This window comes from Taeniopygia guttata, chromosome 28 (genome assembly GCF_048771995.1).
Source record: "Taeniopygia guttata chromosome 28, bTaeGut7.mat, whole genome shotgun sequence".
Taxonomy (NCBI): domain Eukaryota; kingdom Metazoa; phylum Chordata; class Aves; order Passeriformes; family Estrildidae; genus Taeniopygia; species Taeniopygia guttata.
Genome location: NC_133053.1, coordinates 5,525,810 through 5,543,656, shown reverse-complemented (window position 1 = coordinate 5,543,656; position 17,847 = coordinate 5,525,810). Strand labels below are relative to the sequence as shown.

Sequence of the window (17,847 nt, the reverse complement as noted above, 5' to 3'; positions counted from 1 at the left end):
TTGCTTTTGACAGCTTACTCAGGAGAGAATGTGGAGAGGGAGGTGATGGACTGTTCTCTCTGAGATCCAGGGGCAGTACAACTGGGAATGGTCCAAAGTTGTGCCAGAGGATGATCAGACTGGACATTAGGAAGTCCTAATGACCAAGCAACAGAATGAGGAGTAATGGCCTGAAACTAAACCACCTCAGCATGAAGTAGCATTTCCTTACACTGAGGGTAGCACAGGACTGGAAAAGCTTCCCAGGCAGGTCATGGAGCCTCCCTCTGGAGACATTCAAACCCACCTAGGTGTGTTCCAGTGTCACCTGTTCTGGGTCATTTGTTCAACTCTTTATCTGAAAGTCTATAAATTATATGAGTTTATTGTGGGACACAAGGGGACTGAAGTTTCTAAACCTTGTGTCAGGTGGCACAAGCTCAATGAACTGAAAGAATCTTGCAGGTTTTTTTTCTCACGTGTAGCTGTGAAAAGCAGGATTGGCAATGAAAGGGAGGAAGATAGGCAAACTTTTCACACAGTCTGGTGTGTATTGTCTCTATCAACAGATAAAAATGGGGTAATGGTAATAGTAAGGAGTGGAATGCTTGGTCAAGCATCAGTGCTTTGATCCGTGGAATGCATGGATCAAAATCCATGGAATGCTGTTTGCTGACCTAAAAGCTGGAATGACCACAGCAGCACTGCAAGGTTCCTGCAGCAAATACACATCATCTTTGACAGTGGCCTTTGTGCAGCTTAGCCTTGGGAGGGCTTAGAGTGACCTGGCTGGGCCACCTCAGGTGTGTCTGCTGTTCTGAACCTCATGAAGACATTAGTATGTATGCAAACAAACCTTGTCTCAGAATAGAAGTTGATCTCCACCTTCTGTGCACAACCTTGCAATCTTGTACCACGAAGACGTTCCTCTTTAAGGTAATGTCTTCAGTTCATTATAGGCATTTATCTAGGTCCAAGTGGAAGATTCTAGGTGTGTAATTTATAGAGAACGTAGGCTCATTTGTGAGGGTTTCTTTGATTTAAATTTAGGATTACAAATGGACTAGCTCTTATTTGACTTGCAACACCAAAGAAGGTTTTCCAGCACTTGCTGATGTGCTAAGGTGACTTTGTTCTTCTTTGGTTTCATTTAGGTTTGTATTACCTTTGCAAATTCCTGGGAATAAGAATAATTTTCAGACCTTCCATCTGTCAAGGCACAGTGACAGAAGGAAAATGGCACCTGCATAGCCAGGCAATAATCTTCCTCATTATGTGAACTGTTGGGTGGCTGATGCCTTCTAGCACTCTAGAGGGGACTGATTTGCCAGTGTAGCCTCCTTGTTCTTCTGTTCTGAGGAATATAGAAATAACAGTAAAAATTAAACAGATAAAGGACAGTAGACTGTCCAAGCCTTTCAGCCAATTGGTAATGGAGGAGAATTGGTTCTTTATTTATTTCTTTGGAGTAGGTTTTATTTCAGTCGTAGTATTTACGAAGACAGATCATCAGGATAATCCCATCAGTGGAGTTTGACAAGAGATACTACTTGAAAGTCCTGTTGTGTTTCAAAGGAAAGTCAGTAAATAAAGTCTTATCCTCAGACTCCATGTAAGGCAAGGGAATAATGTTCCTTTCTACAGAAACAGCCAGTGCCACTTGCTTTCAAGGGGAAATTTGTTGTAGTAGAGACCTGTCCACCTTGGAGGTGCATCAGAAATGTTGTTTGCTGCTTGGTTTCGTTTGGAAGAGTTTGTGTATGGGAAAGGGGTTTGTTACCAGGTGATAAAAATTAATTCCATTCCAAAGTGGTCAAACTTTGAACAAGCCTGGGTGGCTGTGGAGCCCGTTCTGGCTGCCTGGGCCAACATAAACCACTCCTCAGTGCAGGTTGGGTGCTATAGCGGCCAGAGCTTCTATAGAGGCACCAAAGCAGTATTGACAAAACCCTGGCAGCCCTTTATATACCCTTCCCCAAGGTCTGCTCCTTGCAAATGGTCAGAGGATGGTCATTAATCAACTTTAAATAAACCTTCGTAAGCAGGCCCCAGGGAAATGACCTAAAGATGAAGGCAAGATGTGCCACAGCTTATGCTTTCCTGTTTGTACTTCTTGCCCAGTGTAGGCAAAGTTGTGCCTGGAGGACTAAGCAGCTGTGCTGACCATGAGTGAGCAGAGCCACGTCAACAGCCTGTTTCTCAACGAGGATGCGGCCAAGCGGCTCCATGCCGACAGCCGCGTGCAGCAGTTCCGGCAGGCTGTGCACAAGCGGGCGGCACGGGCCAGGAAGAGGATGCACAGCATCACTGCTGAGAGCACGAAAAGCTTCTTCAGGAGAAATGCCTTCGTCCTCTTCACCATTGCTGCGGTCCTACTAGGTATGGAGCTGGTGGCAACACCAGGCACCCTTTATAAATATGGGGAAATATTTGTTTATTTTACAAAGATTTTTATATTATCATAGCGATTTGATACATCATGAGTACTTTTGTGTGCAAGATCAAGAGACCCAACAGAGAGTGTTTATGTGGGAGAGAGTCCTTGTTGATCCTTTCTAGTGCAGTATAGAAACAGTCTACAATAGAAAGAGTTTGATGGTCCAACTCAACCAATCCTTGTACAAATCATCCAGGTTTCTTCAGAGGCATCTTGTGAGTGCAGCTGTAGGCACAAGGGCTTTTCAGATTCATCCCACAGCTTTAGCCTGACAGGACCAGAAATGCTGCAAATGGCCTTGATACAATGCAAATCAAATCTGCTTATCAGATAGCAGGTTGTCCATAGCTTTTGATCCAGACTACATGACTCTAACTGGCTGAACTCAACTTTAAGAGGTAGGTAGACAAAGAATCTGAACTGTGTAGTCACACTTATTTTAGTCTATGAGATCATATCCCTCATCACAGCATTTTGTATTCATGTGCTTCCTGGGAACAGACTCCAGAAGATCAATAGACAGGGAACAAGGAGACCTATGGTTTTGCACAAGACTCCTCTACACATAAATTTATCAGAAGGAGAGAGAACATACCATAAAAACTGGATCATAGCCTTTTAGAAAATGAGCATTTGTTCCTTTGGAAAGAAGAGGAACTGAGAGTAAATGAGAAAGAGAAAAATCACATTGTAGGACTGAGACACAGACCACTGGATCACACTGTCCCATTTCCATTCTCATCCCTTGCTGATCCACAGGGATTATCCTGGCCTTCTCACTCCGGCCCTACCAGCTGACCTATCGCCAGATCAAGTATTTCTCCTTCCCTGGTGAGCTGCTGATGCGTATGCTCCAGATGCTGGTTCTTCCTCTCATTGTCTCTAGCTTGATTACAGGTGAGAAGTACTTTCTGCTGCTTTCAGCCAAGACAGTGGTCAGCAAAGCTGTTTTTCGGGTACATCTTCATGACCCAGCTGGAGGTACTTGGATTAGCTTGGCTAGTAGTAACAAGGCTGCATCTACAGCCATAGGGAACATGATCCACACTGAGACCCTTGCTGGCTTAGTAGCGATGCAGAGAAGCAGAAGACCTTGTGCTTTCTCAGAAGACTGGGGAGAACACAATGCAGTGGTTCCAATGCCCAGCACTAACAAGGATTTAATCCTATATTACCTCAAGTGTCTCCAAGTTTGTTACCCAAATAAATTTCAGGTTTTCTCCAGCCTATAGAAGGTTAGTCCAAAAGGGTTGAAGTTGATCACCTGCTGAAATATCCCACCATTAGAGACTGAAAGGCCCAATGTACTAGGAGGCGATTATTTCCCTTCTGAGAGCTTTAAAAGAAAGTTGCTACATTCCCAAATGCAGACTAAGATCCACCAGTTCTATGCTTCTTCATGCCCACAAGCCACATTCTTCCATATCAACATTACCCTGGAACTCCAAATTCTGTTCCTTGTAGGCTGTGCTTCCTAGAGACCCTAGCTCCCTGTCCAACTCATGCATGAGCCTTGCACCCTTTGAATCTTCCTCAAGCTTTCCCTTTCTCTCTAAGATGATAGGCTTCCTCACATTGTCTCTCTGTGTGACATCCCAGGAATGGCCTCACTGGATAGCAGAGTCTCAGGGAAGATGGGGATGCGGGCTATCATCTACTATATGGTGACCACAATCATAGCTGTCTTCATCGGCATCTTCATGGTGATCATCATACATCCAGGAAAAGGATCTAAGGACAAACTTCACAGAGAAGGCAGAATTGAGCAGGTGCAGACCACTGATGCCTTCATGGACTTGGTGAGGTAGGTAAACAAGATGGCCTCATGTTGAGACCATATCAGTGAGATTACATTCCTCCATGGAGCATCCTTTTGAAGTATCACAGCTTTAGACATACAGTCTTAGGGAAAGAGGTTAATGGCTGAGTCTTGGCAAGCGTACTACTTCTAGCTTAGTCTAGCTAACTGGCTTTGCCACTCTGAGATTGAGTGCTTAGCCTGGAGTCCAGCCCTTCTCCAGAGGTATTAATGTAAGAGGTCATGGTGTGCTCAACAAAACAAGTAATGAAAACCACCAGTGGGCTACCTACCTTTCAGAAATTCACCTGGCAAAGGCTATTCCAAATATCCATCTTCAAGGACAAAAGGAAATCAAGGAAATGGGTCCAAAGACATTGCCTTTTCTTCCCTTGCTGTGACCTTACTCAGTGAATTGCAAAGCTGTACCATCTCAAGTGGTATAAAGCCATGTTTTTGAGGTACAGGATAACAAAGAGCTCACATGACAGCTGTAGAGGTGAGGCTAAGAGCAAGGCAGGGTATTAATCATTGTAGTATGGTATTGTTTCAAGGTTCGGTTGGGTTTGATGATGGTTTTACAATGTACCTATATCCCAGGGCAGTATGTGTGTCATCTCTTTTCACATACCTGAATAAACTTCTGGAGTCTGAAAACATGTAGTGGAAGTTTGACAAGTTGCAAGAGGTGCTGGGTCCAGATCAGCATATTCCCTTCTTCTGTCAGTCAGACCAAAAGGGCTTAAGTAGACATTGTGAAAGTTGTGACCTCAGGCACTGCTCCAGGACAAAGAAGTTGGCCGAGAAGCCCATGTTTTCTTCCTAGTTCAACAGGACAATAACTCTTTCTTTGTTTTATCTACTGCAGGAATATGTTCCCACCCAACCTGGTAGAAGCCTGCTTCAAACAGGTATGAAATCTCATCTTTGCACCTTGTGCCCTGGACCATGGTCCTATCTATTTCTCTGAGGGATGGAATAGCACTTTATTCCCGAGGTCTGACTACTGCAGGAGGCACTGCAGACGTTAGTCTGTATTATAGCATCCCCATGCAAGCTTTTCAAACTGTCTTTACATGGGGGCTTCAACCTCCCTCCCACCCCACAGAGGCAGGAAGGGTTTGCATGATCTTGGGTAGCAGGCTTGGACTGGCAATGATATGGAATAGAATCTCCAAGAATCTGTCTCTTCTGCAGTGTTAGTGCCTTTAGAAGCAGCACAAAGTGTTATCAGAGAAGCCAGAATATCTCAGTCCTAGCGACATGAGATGCTCTAATGGTCTCATTTGACCTTCTGCTCTATGAACTTTCTGACCTTTCTGGTGAAAGCACTAAACTGGGGACCTTGAGAACAGGCAGAGCATATAGGAGCCTACCATGTGTCCTGATCATCTGGACTAGGGCCTGTGAGTGCATTTGATAATCTGTGTCTTTTCAGTACAAGACTCAGTACAGCACCAGGGTCTTCACCAGAACCATCCTCCACAGCAACAATGCCACAGCAGGTGTGGCAACCACTCAGATCCCTGTGCCTGAGAATTTCACCAGCATCATGGAGAATGTCACTCATGCTCTGGGAACCATCTCCGAGGTGCTGACCTTTGAAGAAGTCATTCCCATCCCAGGCTCAGCCAATGGGGTGAACGCGTTGGGGCTGGTAGTGTTCTCCATGTGCTTCGGTTTGATGATCGGCAGCATGAAGCAGAAGGGACGGGCCCTGCGGGAGTTCTTTAACTGCCTCAACGAAGCCATCATGAGGCTGGTGGCCATTATCATCTGGTGAGGAGCACGGCCGGTTGGAGCAGGAGGTCTGCAGGTGCAGTTTCCATTGACACGATGAGAAGTGGGGTAGCTTTAAGGATTTCATGCACAAGACAGGAAAAGCAGATGGGCACAGCTGTACTTTGGTTCCATCAAGCTGGAGGGAAAAGTCTGGATGGGATATTTGTTCACATTTCATTTCCTGTTCTTTTTGTTTTTACCTTAGAAATATCAGGTACACCAGGAACTGCTTTTCTTGAGGCTTCTGGAAACATCCTTGGAAGACCAGAGAGCTGGAGTGGGAGTTCTCTTAGCCTTACCAACAGGAGTAGAGTGTGGGGCTTTCTCACCAAAAGCTTTCCTTCCAGCTGTGTTCCAGGAGTCTGACTTTGCTATGAAACAGAGTAACCCTTTTCCCCTTTCCTGCTTTCAAGGTAGCAGCTGTATGCAGTAAAGCAATAGCTCTGAGAGCTGAGCTGGGTTGGGAGGATCAGCTCAAAGTTACTGCCTTTCAGATCCTTCCCAGATCATGACTCCTCTGGAGCTCAGCTGCTCATTGCTTTCTGTGTAAGGCTGCCTATGACACATGGTGCAGACAAACAAGGCATTCCTGAGACAAGTCTACTCTAGAAGGCAGCATTTTACCAAATATTGTTATTTTAAGCTTTTTACCCAGTTAGGGCTCAAACTTTTGTCAGGTACTGCAAAACAGGACAGATGAGGCATTGGCAGAATACATGCAAATATCTGATAAGGAAGAAATCTGTCAGCCTGACACCCTCTCCCATTTTAGATCACTCCAGCTTTCTTTCCTTAGTCTTATAAGTCACAGTCTTGTATCTCAGAGAAAAGTCCTGAGCACAGCAGGACAGGCCTTACAGAAAAAGGCACAAAGAGGAAGAATCCCTGAGCTCATAGGAGATGCTGGGAAGCCCCAGGCCCCCAGGATCTTTTACTCCATGTCTGAACCAGAATTTGGGGCTTTGCTTTCCTAAGAACAGGTAAGAGCCTGGGGGCACAGAAGCAAGAGCATGAGCACAGTGGAACAAGTAGACCTCACACTACTCCAGAGACCTTCGACACCCCTCCTTAAACTCCCTTTAGATGAAGGAAGGCAGGGTGTTTATGTATAGAACGTTGGTTACACTTGGGACACTGCCTGTGCATGCCTTCCTGTAGCCACAGTCTGCAGACCATCTCCCAGGATCTTGTTTTCCTGGGGAGATCTGATCACTAGCTGCAGCCAAGGATGTGTTCTAACAGGAAGGTCAGAGGAAATGAAATATTTATTAGATCCTTTCCTGAAACTTTTCCAAATCTCCTGGGCTAAGATGGAGTTTGGCATGTGGAACTCTGAGCCTTGTGCATGAGGTGCATGTGAACTCTTGAGCTGCAGAGTCCCAGTCCTGAGAGATGTGGCCATGGAGCTGGTGTTTTCTTTGGTCTGATTATTATATTAGTGCTCATGATTCTCTCCATATCTCACTTATGTCTTCTTTTCTGTGGAACCTCAGTGCTGCTTGTCAGCTGCATTGTTATGGACGGGGGGGAAAAAGACATGAGGAATGGAAAAGATAGCGGGATACCTCAAAATGAGGCGTTATATGAGCCATGGCTGCTTTTACAGGTGTTGGTGTGTCCAGTCCTTGATACACCAGATCTGGAATCCCTAGATGTTCATATTCTCTAAATGTGAGCATCTGACGATAGCAAGGCTGATATCCCAGAGCCTATAGGACACTCTTGTTTTTACTCCCTGATTCCCTGTTTCTCCTCTACTTTCCTGTGCCTCTCAGGAAAAAAAAGTACTGTCAGTCCAAGCTCTGTTAGGAAAGAAGGGACTCTGAAGGTTTCTCTACATAACCTTCCTTATCAATTCTAGAAAGAGTGTTGTAGAAATGTAGAAAACCCAAAAGGAGGAGGAAACCACCACTGCCCATGTGTGCAAAAGAGAGTGCTGAGATCCCCAGGCATGCACCAAGAACTGATTTTTGACCATGGGATGAACAAGTCCCAGCTCTCTCCAAGTTTCTAGAAAAGAAACCAGCAGTGTAATCCAGTGATTAGGCTCAGTGAGCACTTATGGTTTGCTGGCTTATTGAGGATTTATCCAGACAGCATGTGCTAAAGCTGGTGTGAAAGTGTGAGAGACAGTCCTGACCATCGGCCTTGTGTTTCTGTACCAGGTATGCTCCAGTTGGGATAATGTTTTTAATTGCGGGCAAAATCCTGGAGATGGATGACCTAGCAGTGATGGGAGGCCAGCTGGGGATGTACACGCTCACTGTCATCGTTGGACTCCTTATTCACGCCCTTTGCATCCTGCCTCTGCTCTACTTCATTGTCACTCACCGAAACCCCTGGGTATTCATTGCAGGGCTCCTGCAGGCTCTCATCACAGCCCTGGGCACCTCCTCCAGGTATAGCTATGTAGGAGTGGGGTTTGGGCTGATGTAGATACTACATCTCAGCACTCCACTGCTCTCAATGCAGCTCTGTGGTCTCACAATTTCTAGCGCTAGCGGCTGTTTGCAGTGGACCAGCCAAACTCATTTGGCAGTGGGAAGGTTCCCACTGCCCTGCTCAGGAGCCCTACTCACATGACCAGCTCTGTCCATCAGTGAATGGCCCATATTCCTCCTGACCACACATGAGGGTAACTTTGCTTACCACTGAAATGCTGAGCTCAGGACAAATACTCTGCTGAATCAAAGCATTATTCCACATGCACATACCTCTCACACACATGTAATTGCACACATTTTCACATCCATCTCTCACAAGCAAAAAGACTGTATGCAGCTGTCATTAAACTTTCCAGAGACCTGGGGAAAAGCATCAACACCAGTATGTTCAATGACTCACACTGCCATGTCAGACAGCCAAAGCAACGGATGGTAGGTAACTGTTGTTTCACTAAGTGCTATGTTTCTTGTTATATCGGTGTCCTGGCAAGCACATAGCTGGCTCTTCCACATACATTCTCATAGCAAAACACATAGCATTTTTCCTGCTCATTTTCTCTTTCAGAAACAGTTCTTTGCTTTCTCTGCAAGATATATTCTCAAACATGTGTCATTCTTGTCTTATGGACTGGGAGGGATAAGAAAGGGCTCAAGTTTTTTTAATAGCAGAAAAAGGAGTTCTGGTCCTGAGAGTCTGCCCTATGTACCCTTAATCCTCCTTCTTTTGGTGTTACACCAGCATCATCAGCCTCAGGGTTATACAACCCCTGTCCCAACCCCCTGAGAAAAGCCATGTCAGAATGTGCAACTGCAGCATGCATCATATCTGAGGAAGCCTTGCTTAGACTGTTCTTTCTTCTAGCAGCTTCTGGCCTCAGGTTCACATGGCAGGGTGAAAAAGCAGGCGGGTAAGGTCATAAACCAGACAGAGGCTTAGTCCTTCTTCCGGAGTCAGCATAAATGCAATTCATGTGGTTTTGTATATTCCTTTCAGCTCAGCGACTCTGCCCATAACATTCAGGTGCCTGGAAGAAAACAATGGTGTGGACAGGCGCATCACAAGGTTTGTGCTGCCTGTGGGAGCCACAATTAACATGGACGGCACTGCTCTGTACGAGGCCCTTGCAGCCATCTTCATTGCACAAGTCAACAACTATGAACTTGACTTTGGGCAAATCATCACAATAAGGTGACTTTTGAAAGAGTTTTGGGACTACAGAAAGGGTTTCAGTTTTACTGGCTTGTCTGAAGTGTGATCAGGTTCCTCTTTTGCTCAGAAGAGACAATAAGGAAAAAAAAGTATGGGAAAGGGATGTACTACAGATCCAGGTGTCAAAGAACATGTAGACATCATGTCTTTGAGGTGCCACTTGAGCCCTTCTTGCATGTCCAGGTCTTAGGAAAAGCTGTGGTATGCAGTCTGTTATGAGGGGGTGTCTGGCAGGGGCAGCCTGGCATTGTGTTGATGTCCATGTGTCACTATCCTTCATGGCAACCAGGGCAGAAAAGCTGCCAAGATGATGATGAGTTTGAGCTACTTCCTGACATTTCTGCAAATACAACCAGCTGTTTTCTTCCCTTTGCTGATAGCTCTGCTTTCCTGTTCTCTCCAGCATCACTGCCACAGCAGCCAGCATTGGAGCCGCAGGTATTCCCCAGGCAGGACTGGTGACAATGGTGATAGTGCTGACGTCAGTGGGGCTGCCTACTGAAGACATTACACTGATCATCGCTGTGGACTGGTTTCTGTAAGTTCCTTGCCCAGCAGGCATGCACTTCTGTGCATTCCTGCCAGTGTTTACAGATCGCATCTGCTAAAAACATGCTCGCTAACCTGTACCATTAAGCTTAAAACACACCTGTATCCCTGAGACCTTTGCACAGTAGCCCTCTCTGCCCATGCTGGAGTCTTCACCATGTGCTTCAGTGACTCAAGGCATCAGAAGTCACTTGCTGGTCAGCCTGGTGACCAAACAGAATGTCCTCCATTTGTTTTATTTAAAATGCATCCAGAAATTATCTGCAGAGTCATAGGGAAAAGTTGTGCCAATAATAAACAAATCCACACTACAGAATGATAGTTCTGGGTTACCAAACACTGAAAGAGGGATGAGACAGGGCTGTACAAAGTTAAAGAGTGTTTACATGCATGCAGCTAGTCAGCCATGTTTCAGCTGCTACATTTCAGTTTTCTTTCCCTCTTACATAAAATCACTTGGGACAAGTGATATTATAGGAGTGCTCTTAGAAACCATATTGAAGAATGCATTTGTGCATAGTCCCACCTCTCTGTCTTCTCAAATACCAAAATCCTGACATATGGATACACTGTCATTGTTCTCCTCTGTTCTTCTCTATCTTGTATTGTTGGTTTGTAGCCAGAGCAGCCAAACTCTGCTCCCAGCCATGGCTGACCAGTTGGAAACAGTTTTGCAGAACACCTTCACTTCTCCTGTGGATTGTGCATAAAAACAGACTTGTCTGGGAAGAGCCCTGCCTCCTAATAAGCCAGGTTACTTCTCGTGCTTACTCAGAGTAGATTATTTCAATCAGGTTCCACTGTTACCACTGAAGGATCTGATGGGACGCTGGACTGGTGACAGCTTCAGCAGCTCTGACATATTGTTGTGGTTGTGGAGAATATCTCATTGCAAAGGGTCTTTTAGATGTGCTGTTTTGCACAAAGAATCTCGTACCTTGTCTTACTGCACACTGTCCATGTTGAGGAAATCTGTGTCCACAGCAGTGCTGTTACAGGATTGCACCAGAATTTCAGCACTTTTTATAAAACAAAATGCAACTTAAGTGAAACAGATGTGTTGAAGCCATCTGAGTCTGCAGCAAGGCTTTTGGAAAGGACAGTGTCCATGTATAAACACAGCAACCTTCATCTTCATTTGTGTCAAGTCCAAAACTTTTCAGTAAGAAATTGCGAATGCAATAAAACAGGAATGAATGTGAAGCTTGAGCTCAAAAATGTCAATCAAGGAAGGTTCTTTGGGAGTAATTTTCCTGTCAGGGTTGAAGTATCCATTATTAGAATGACTTAGAAAGTAAAAAAAGTTTCACTGAAGATGTTTCTTGAAATAATCTTTATCCCCTTAGCTGCTACTATGAAACTCTATTTTGTTTTTTTCTCTGATTTTTCAGGGACCGCCTTAGAACAACTACGAATGTCCTGGGGGATTCTCTGGGAGCTGGCATTGTGGAGCATCTCTCCCGGCATGAGCTGGATGCACAAGACTGCGAACTTGGTAATTCCGGGATAGAGGAGAAAAACCAGCTCTCCCACCTGGTTTGCCCACAGCATGACACCCACAGGCACTCCAGGAGGGAGACGGCACTGTGAAATAGGGCATCAGAGTGCAGATTAATGCTGTAAAAAGTGAAAACTTGAAACAGAAGTCCAGAGTGGAGGACAGAGAAAGATCCATTGTGCAAGACATTCACTTTTCTATCACCTCTGCCACAGGCAGTCTTCCCTAATCCCGTTGCTCCCTTATTTCTCTCTAACTGGCATTAAAGAGGAGAAAATTAAAGTGCAAAGAAAGCCTGATTTAGTCATTCTTATGAAGCCAAATAGTTAGACCTGAGTAAGGAAGACCTAGTGAAGGAGCTGGACTAGCAGCTCCTTTATTTCTGAAATAAGTAGCCAGGTGAGTTGGGAACACCACCATCTGTGGACTGGCACCAAAACGTTGCTGTAATTCTGTCCTGGAAGATACAGCTGCAAAGTCTTCACTTGGTTACTGCCTTCACCCAAACAACATTTTAGCATTTACCTCCTTGCTCACAGTCCTGGTGTTTGCACAGATATGCACTTGATGCTTCCTGAGAACTCCACTAGCAACCTGTTTGGTTGCAGATACTAGAGTCACCCACTTCCTGAAGGAATGTGGGATCATATAGCAGGGACAGCTGGCTGGTAGCACCAATAGGGATCAATAGGATTCTCATTAGTGGAAGATCCTAAAGGATTGTGAAAGAAGCAAACAGTTAAAAAATGTGTTATATCCATTATTCAGTCTTGAAACAGCTCTCCCCTCTACCAAGGTCTGCCAAAACCCAATTAACTTCATTTCTCTTTAGCAAGCTCTTCTCATCCTGCTGAAACCAGGAGGGGAAACACAAAGTTTAAGAACAATTTGCCCATCTGAGCAGCTGGGTGGTACATCCATGCCAGGAATGACTCCCTTCAATGCAAGATTTGCTCAGAAAACAGTTTCACTCCTCATCACAGTATTTCTAAGGAAATGATTCCTGTGCTCATCTCTGCCTATTTTCAGAAGTGACTTCCCCTCAGTCACATTGCTCTAAAATATGCTTTCAAACACTTCTGCCTTTCTACAGATCCTTATCTTTTATAGGCAGAGACAAATCACATCTTAGAGATTGCACAGGTTTGCCAGATCCCAGACTTAAAAATTCAGGATATATTTTTCGATTCCTACCAAATGGAATTCAGCTTCTGTTTAACACACTTGGACATAACTCACATTACATCCATAACATCTCAGAGTCTAAAGATAGAAGTAGAGACCTGCTTCATCCAGCCTTTCCCCCCTTCCCTGGCATGGCCAGGAATATAGCTGGTATCTCTCACACCAGTGAAGAGGACCACCAGGACTTGTTCATAACATCCAGGTCCATGAATATCCAGAAAAATGAATGTCTGTAATTTAACCAGGAAGATGTTAATTATCCACAGTGCTGGGGCTGCTGCATTGTACCTGTCCTGCTATTAACAATGGCTAAGAGCAGGAATAGCAGTGAGCAGCCTCCTGACCCACTGAGGTACTATCTAAACTGGCCAGTTTAATTTGAGATCTGCTTATTATTCCCAACCCACTATGTCACTTACACCCCTCTACGCTGGCTTTACACATTGATGTTTTTCATCCCTAGCCATATCCATACACTCAGAGGTGCACATCGTGGAAGGAAGACCTCAGCGTCATTGCTGGAGTCAACTTTGCCAATCACAACCGCACAGCTGCCCATGCTGCCCTCCCCAGCACTAACAAAGCTTCCTCAAACACATTGCTTGAGATGTTCAAAGCCAGATCATGAGGCTCTTTTTAGTTGTTCAGAAACTGCAGGGTTATATATTGGTGCTGCTACATTCTACATCCTGTAGGCAGAGTATTCTATTTTTATGGGCTGGACAATTATTTGGAACCTGAGATAAATGCACAAATGCATCTTTTTTTTTCCTGTAAGACTGGTTGCACAACAGGGTAACTAGAAGTGTGTGGTAGTTCTGTTTAGTAGTGGCTAACTCCAGACTGTAAGGCAGCAGCAAGTTGCTGACTGTGGAAGGCAGGTTGCTTATTTTTGACAAGAGATCTATTCTAGCAGGAGGCAAGTGAGCTGGATAACAAATGATCCTTCTCTTTGTAGCACTTTTTTAATCTTGTTTGAATACTTTTATAATGTCTACTCTTCTCCTTTCTAGACTAAACAGATCCTGTATATACCACAGGTAATAATCATTCATGTTCTTCTCCTCTGGACATTCTCCTTGCTGTTCCACATCTTTCTGGAAGTGGAATGACTAAAATTTGACACAACAATCCAACTAAAGATTTATTATTACTGAGCACTGAGGAAAGAATATTTCCTGTACATTAAGATTTAGATCTTGGACTCATGTTACCATGGTTGTTAGCAGGCTATGCATTGGCTGATCAGGATAACTGTCCCGGATGCATACATAGAAAAAACTCAAGTCTGTTCATCTTATCCTCACTCTTAGCAAGGTTAGACTTTTACTTTGATGAGATGGCTCTATCTGAGGACTGGATCTTAATCAAAGAGTTTTCAGATATACTGCATCAGCTTGTATCTATAATGAGCTAAGACAGCACTAGCTTATCAATAACACTGCTCAGCTGACGAGTCTAAACCTTCATAAAGAACAGACATGCTTACAAAACCCAATGAAGTGCTTTATTTTTTAACAACAGCATGATAGCATTGAGCCTGGTCCAGTGGTAATACATAATTCCCACATCATATTAAGCAGGACTGCTGCCTAGCAAGCAATTTCCCAGCTTGTGTTTGTGTAGTTAATTATTACTATTGAAGTATAGTAATTTCAAAGTGTCCATATTGAACTGCTTCTTGGTTTTGTTTTTTTTTTCAGACTACTTGTCCAACTTTTCAAGAAAACATTGAATTCTAACCCTGAAGTGACTTCCTGTATAAAAAGGGCAAACTGAAGGATGAATCAGAAGATTGTTGGATTGGATTCTAGCTCAAATGGGAATTAATTCTGGGAAGTCCTATGGCTTGGGTTACACAGACTATATGGTCATAAGGGTCCCTTCTGGCTTTATAATATATGCATGTGCTTTCTGGCTTAGAGATATTGCAAAGGGTCTTTCCAACCCAATAATTTCTAAAAGCTACCTGAAAGGATTCTAATGATACTTTAATAAAATTCAGCAGGAGTCTAACCTGTTTTCAGTTCTTGTTAGCAGACATGCACACATACCACAAAAGGGACTCTCCATATCACATTGCATCCACATGTTCTCAGATGTTCCCACAAAGCAGTACGCATCACGCCTTGCCATTTGTAACTTCCTGCTTTCCACACAAGATTAACAGAGCACAAACAAGTAGATGCCTCATTTTCCAACAATGCAAACCAGTATTCCTTTGGGAATTTCAGAATTCACTTTATAGCTTTTAGCTCTGGTGTTTACCCATGTTGTTAACCAGATTATGATTATCTGTTTACAGTCCCTGAACATCAAAATATTATCAGAAATTTGCATATACTTACATATATATCTATACATATATATGAAAGAGGTGCATGTGTGCAAGCATATATGTTGTGGTGTGTTTTGCTTTGAATCCATGTTTGCCCCCTGTCCTCCTCCCTAATCCCCTCCCTTTCCCAGTTGCCAATTTTCCAAAGCCCTTCCCTAACCTCCTCCCTTACAAGTTGTCAATCCTCCCTACCCCTGCCCCTTCCTCCAGAGAGTTCTGTGTCTGTCTTGTTGCCCTCGACACCCCATTTGTTACTGTGTATTATTCCCCTCCCCTGTTTCCCTAATAGGCTCATAAGATATTTGCCCCACCTTATACTCCTCTCTTACCATATCCTCATTGGGTCACTTTCCTACACCCCACTCCTGAGCTGCTGCGTAAAAACTTCTGTTCACCCTCCTCCCCCCGCCCTGCCCCAGTCTTTTCTGGGTGCTGCAACACGTATGTATACATAGAGTCAAATGGAAAGCCAATATTACAGTCTCACTGTAATGTGTAAAGATGCATATTTCGTTTTGGTGCCCACCTTGATTTACTCATTTAACCCTGTAAAATAAAAAAACACCCTGAGGTTGTTCTACTTCATTCCAGAAATGAGTCTTTCAAAGCCAGATTTCCCACAAAGGAGCTCAATGCATACCAATTTAGACTTGCACCTTCTGGTGATGAAATGAGAACTTCTTGATGTATAGAAAAAACTCTCCACTGTGTCCTTGTCTGTACACATCCCAAAGACCCCCATCCATACTGCATCAGTCTTGGCAAAGGCCAAGCTTTCAGAGCTCGGTCAAGAATACTAAAGTATTTGTACTTCTTCCAAATCCAGTGCTGACCTTGTACTAACTCAGCCTTGAAAATTGGATAATTGAAAGGGTTTTTATAATTTTATCCACTGTCTTTTAAAATTACCAGATATTTGTGAGCTTATGCAGTCTTTACTGAAGTCCTGCTGCTTCTACTTGCAGAAACTTTCCAAGTTTCTCCTATTTGCAAACAAATCTCTTCCTAATGGTTACAGATGGGATGAAACAGAGAGCTATCTCAATGCTAAATACACAAGTAGCTCATGAATAAGGACATACCTCTTCAATACTAATTCGAAGAGAGAAAATCCAGGAAGAATATGGATTTTCAGTTAGGCCGCATGTCACTTTATGTATGTTGCACATTGTTCCAGGAGTCAGAGCTGCCCATGAAAACTGACCTGAAATTATATGTCTTTCTGCTCTGCCCAAAGAAGAACTGGAAATCAGTACTGTACAGTATGTTCATGGCATTTGTGCAATTTGACTCTGTTAATTCCGGAGGGCTTTTTCTTCATGCTGTTATTTGCAGTCTTAATATAGATAGTTTCCATATTTGAAAAATAAAGGGAATTTTTTCCACAATATTTTTCCATTATGTTTTTTTGTATTATTTTTCCTCAGTACTGTGACCTTCCAAAGTCAGAGACATGACATTATGTATTATACTTTCTTATCTCCATGTGCCTACCTCAGATTTTGGCAAGGTCTTTCCCCAAAGATTCTTCTTTGATGCCATCTTTGGCATATGTCCATAAACTGACAAAGCTACATGAGGTTTGCTTCATCTGCACCAGATAGCACATAGGCACATACTTCCATCTGGAAAATCCACCCCCAAAAAAGGTTATGTGGAAGAGGTCTCAGAGGCTTAAACAATAATTGGTTTACATTACTTGCCAAAATGTTGCATTAATGGCAAGGTGTCGGAACTCAAAATGTCCCTCAGACATTTTTAGAGGTTCCAGGCCTTAGTCAGAAGCATTTTAGACCCTAGCAAGCAGCTGAAAACAGCTGTGATTTTGAGTTTGAACCATAGAATGAATTACCAACTTTGAAAGTAGAACAAGCGGTCACAGAGAGTTAGATGGTATAGTAAAAGTAGTCACAAATTAGAGAGTAAAATTTTTTAATATTGTACAGGGGGGTTTTAACACCTGTACAGGGGGGTTTTACTTTGTACAGGGGGGTCAGGAGTTCTAAGATAGAGGAAAGTGGGCCTAATCCTTTTCTTCCTCCTTCTTCTTCCTTACCTCCATGTTCTTAGTGATGTTAGCATTTTTCTATTAGTTTAAGCTGAAGACACACTGTTCAACGTAAATGATAGATATTGGCACATTATTGTAAATATAGTACACGTAATTTCTGGTATATAATGTTTGTACCATCCCACTGAGGGGCAGAGCCCCACACGCTGCCCTGCAAGACAAACCTGCGGCAGGGCAGCAGAACATGTTAGAGATAAGCAAAAATAAACAACCTTAAAACCAACACAGACGAACTATAGCTTCTTCTTTAGCAATGGGGCAAAAAAACACAGACTTTCTACAATCTCAGAATCACCAATACCCACAGATTCCAACAGCAAGGCATCTGCAGAAAGTGAAAGCTGTTTGTTCTCCCCTTGATACCCCTTTTTCTTCTGTTCCCTAAGGGACAGGAATCAAGCTGAATAACAGGGATGCTGGGGAAAGGGCATCCCTAGTCCCCCAGCACCCAAGAAAGGCAACAGCACAGACTCGGAAGTCAGATCATAAGACAACAAGTTATGAGCAGGTCTGAGGTGTGGGTCCCAAGGAAGGCTGCCCAGGGCCATTAAGGTCT

The 17,847-nt window shown here is 43.8% G+C and overlaps 1 protein-coding gene across 8 annotated transcripts in view; it reads left to right on the top strand.

The window, feature by feature from the left end:
* SLC1A6 (solute carrier family 1 member 6) overlaps positions 1 to 16,608 on the top strand; it is a 38,598-nt gene extending 21,990 nt beyond the window's left edge. For 4 of the 8 annotated variants that reach the window (XM_072919428.1, XM_072919426.1, XM_072919425.1 and 1 more), the window contains 9 exons: positions 2,101 to 2,358; positions 3,176 to 3,313; positions 4,016 to 4,220; positions 5,083 to 5,125; positions 5,653 to 5,993; positions 8,162 to 8,395; positions 9,435 to 9,629; positions 10,054 to 10,188; positions 11,591 to 11,990. In XM_072919428.1, the coding sequence (XP_072775529.1) occupies positions 2,145 to 2,358; positions 3,176 to 3,313; positions 4,016 to 4,220; positions 5,083 to 5,125; positions 5,653 to 5,993; positions 8,162 to 8,395; positions 9,435 to 9,629; positions 10,054 to 10,188; positions 11,591 to 11,789 (1,704 nt within the window). In that variant the 5' untranslated portion in view covers positions 2,101 to 2,144 and the 3' untranslated portion in view covers positions 11,790 to 11,990. Of the gene's footprint in view, positions 1 to 2,100; positions 2,359 to 3,175; positions 3,314 to 4,015; positions 4,221 to 5,082; positions 5,126 to 5,652; positions 6,031 to 8,161; positions 8,396 to 9,434; positions 9,630 to 10,053; positions 10,189 to 11,590; positions 11,991 to 13,895; positions 13,923 to 14,585 lie in introns of those variants that run through there. The other 4 variants (XM_072919430.1, XM_072919429.1, XM_072919427.1 and 1 more) reach the window with 4 other exon arrangements.
* Positions 16,609 to 17,847: the final 1,239 nt, after the last annotated feature.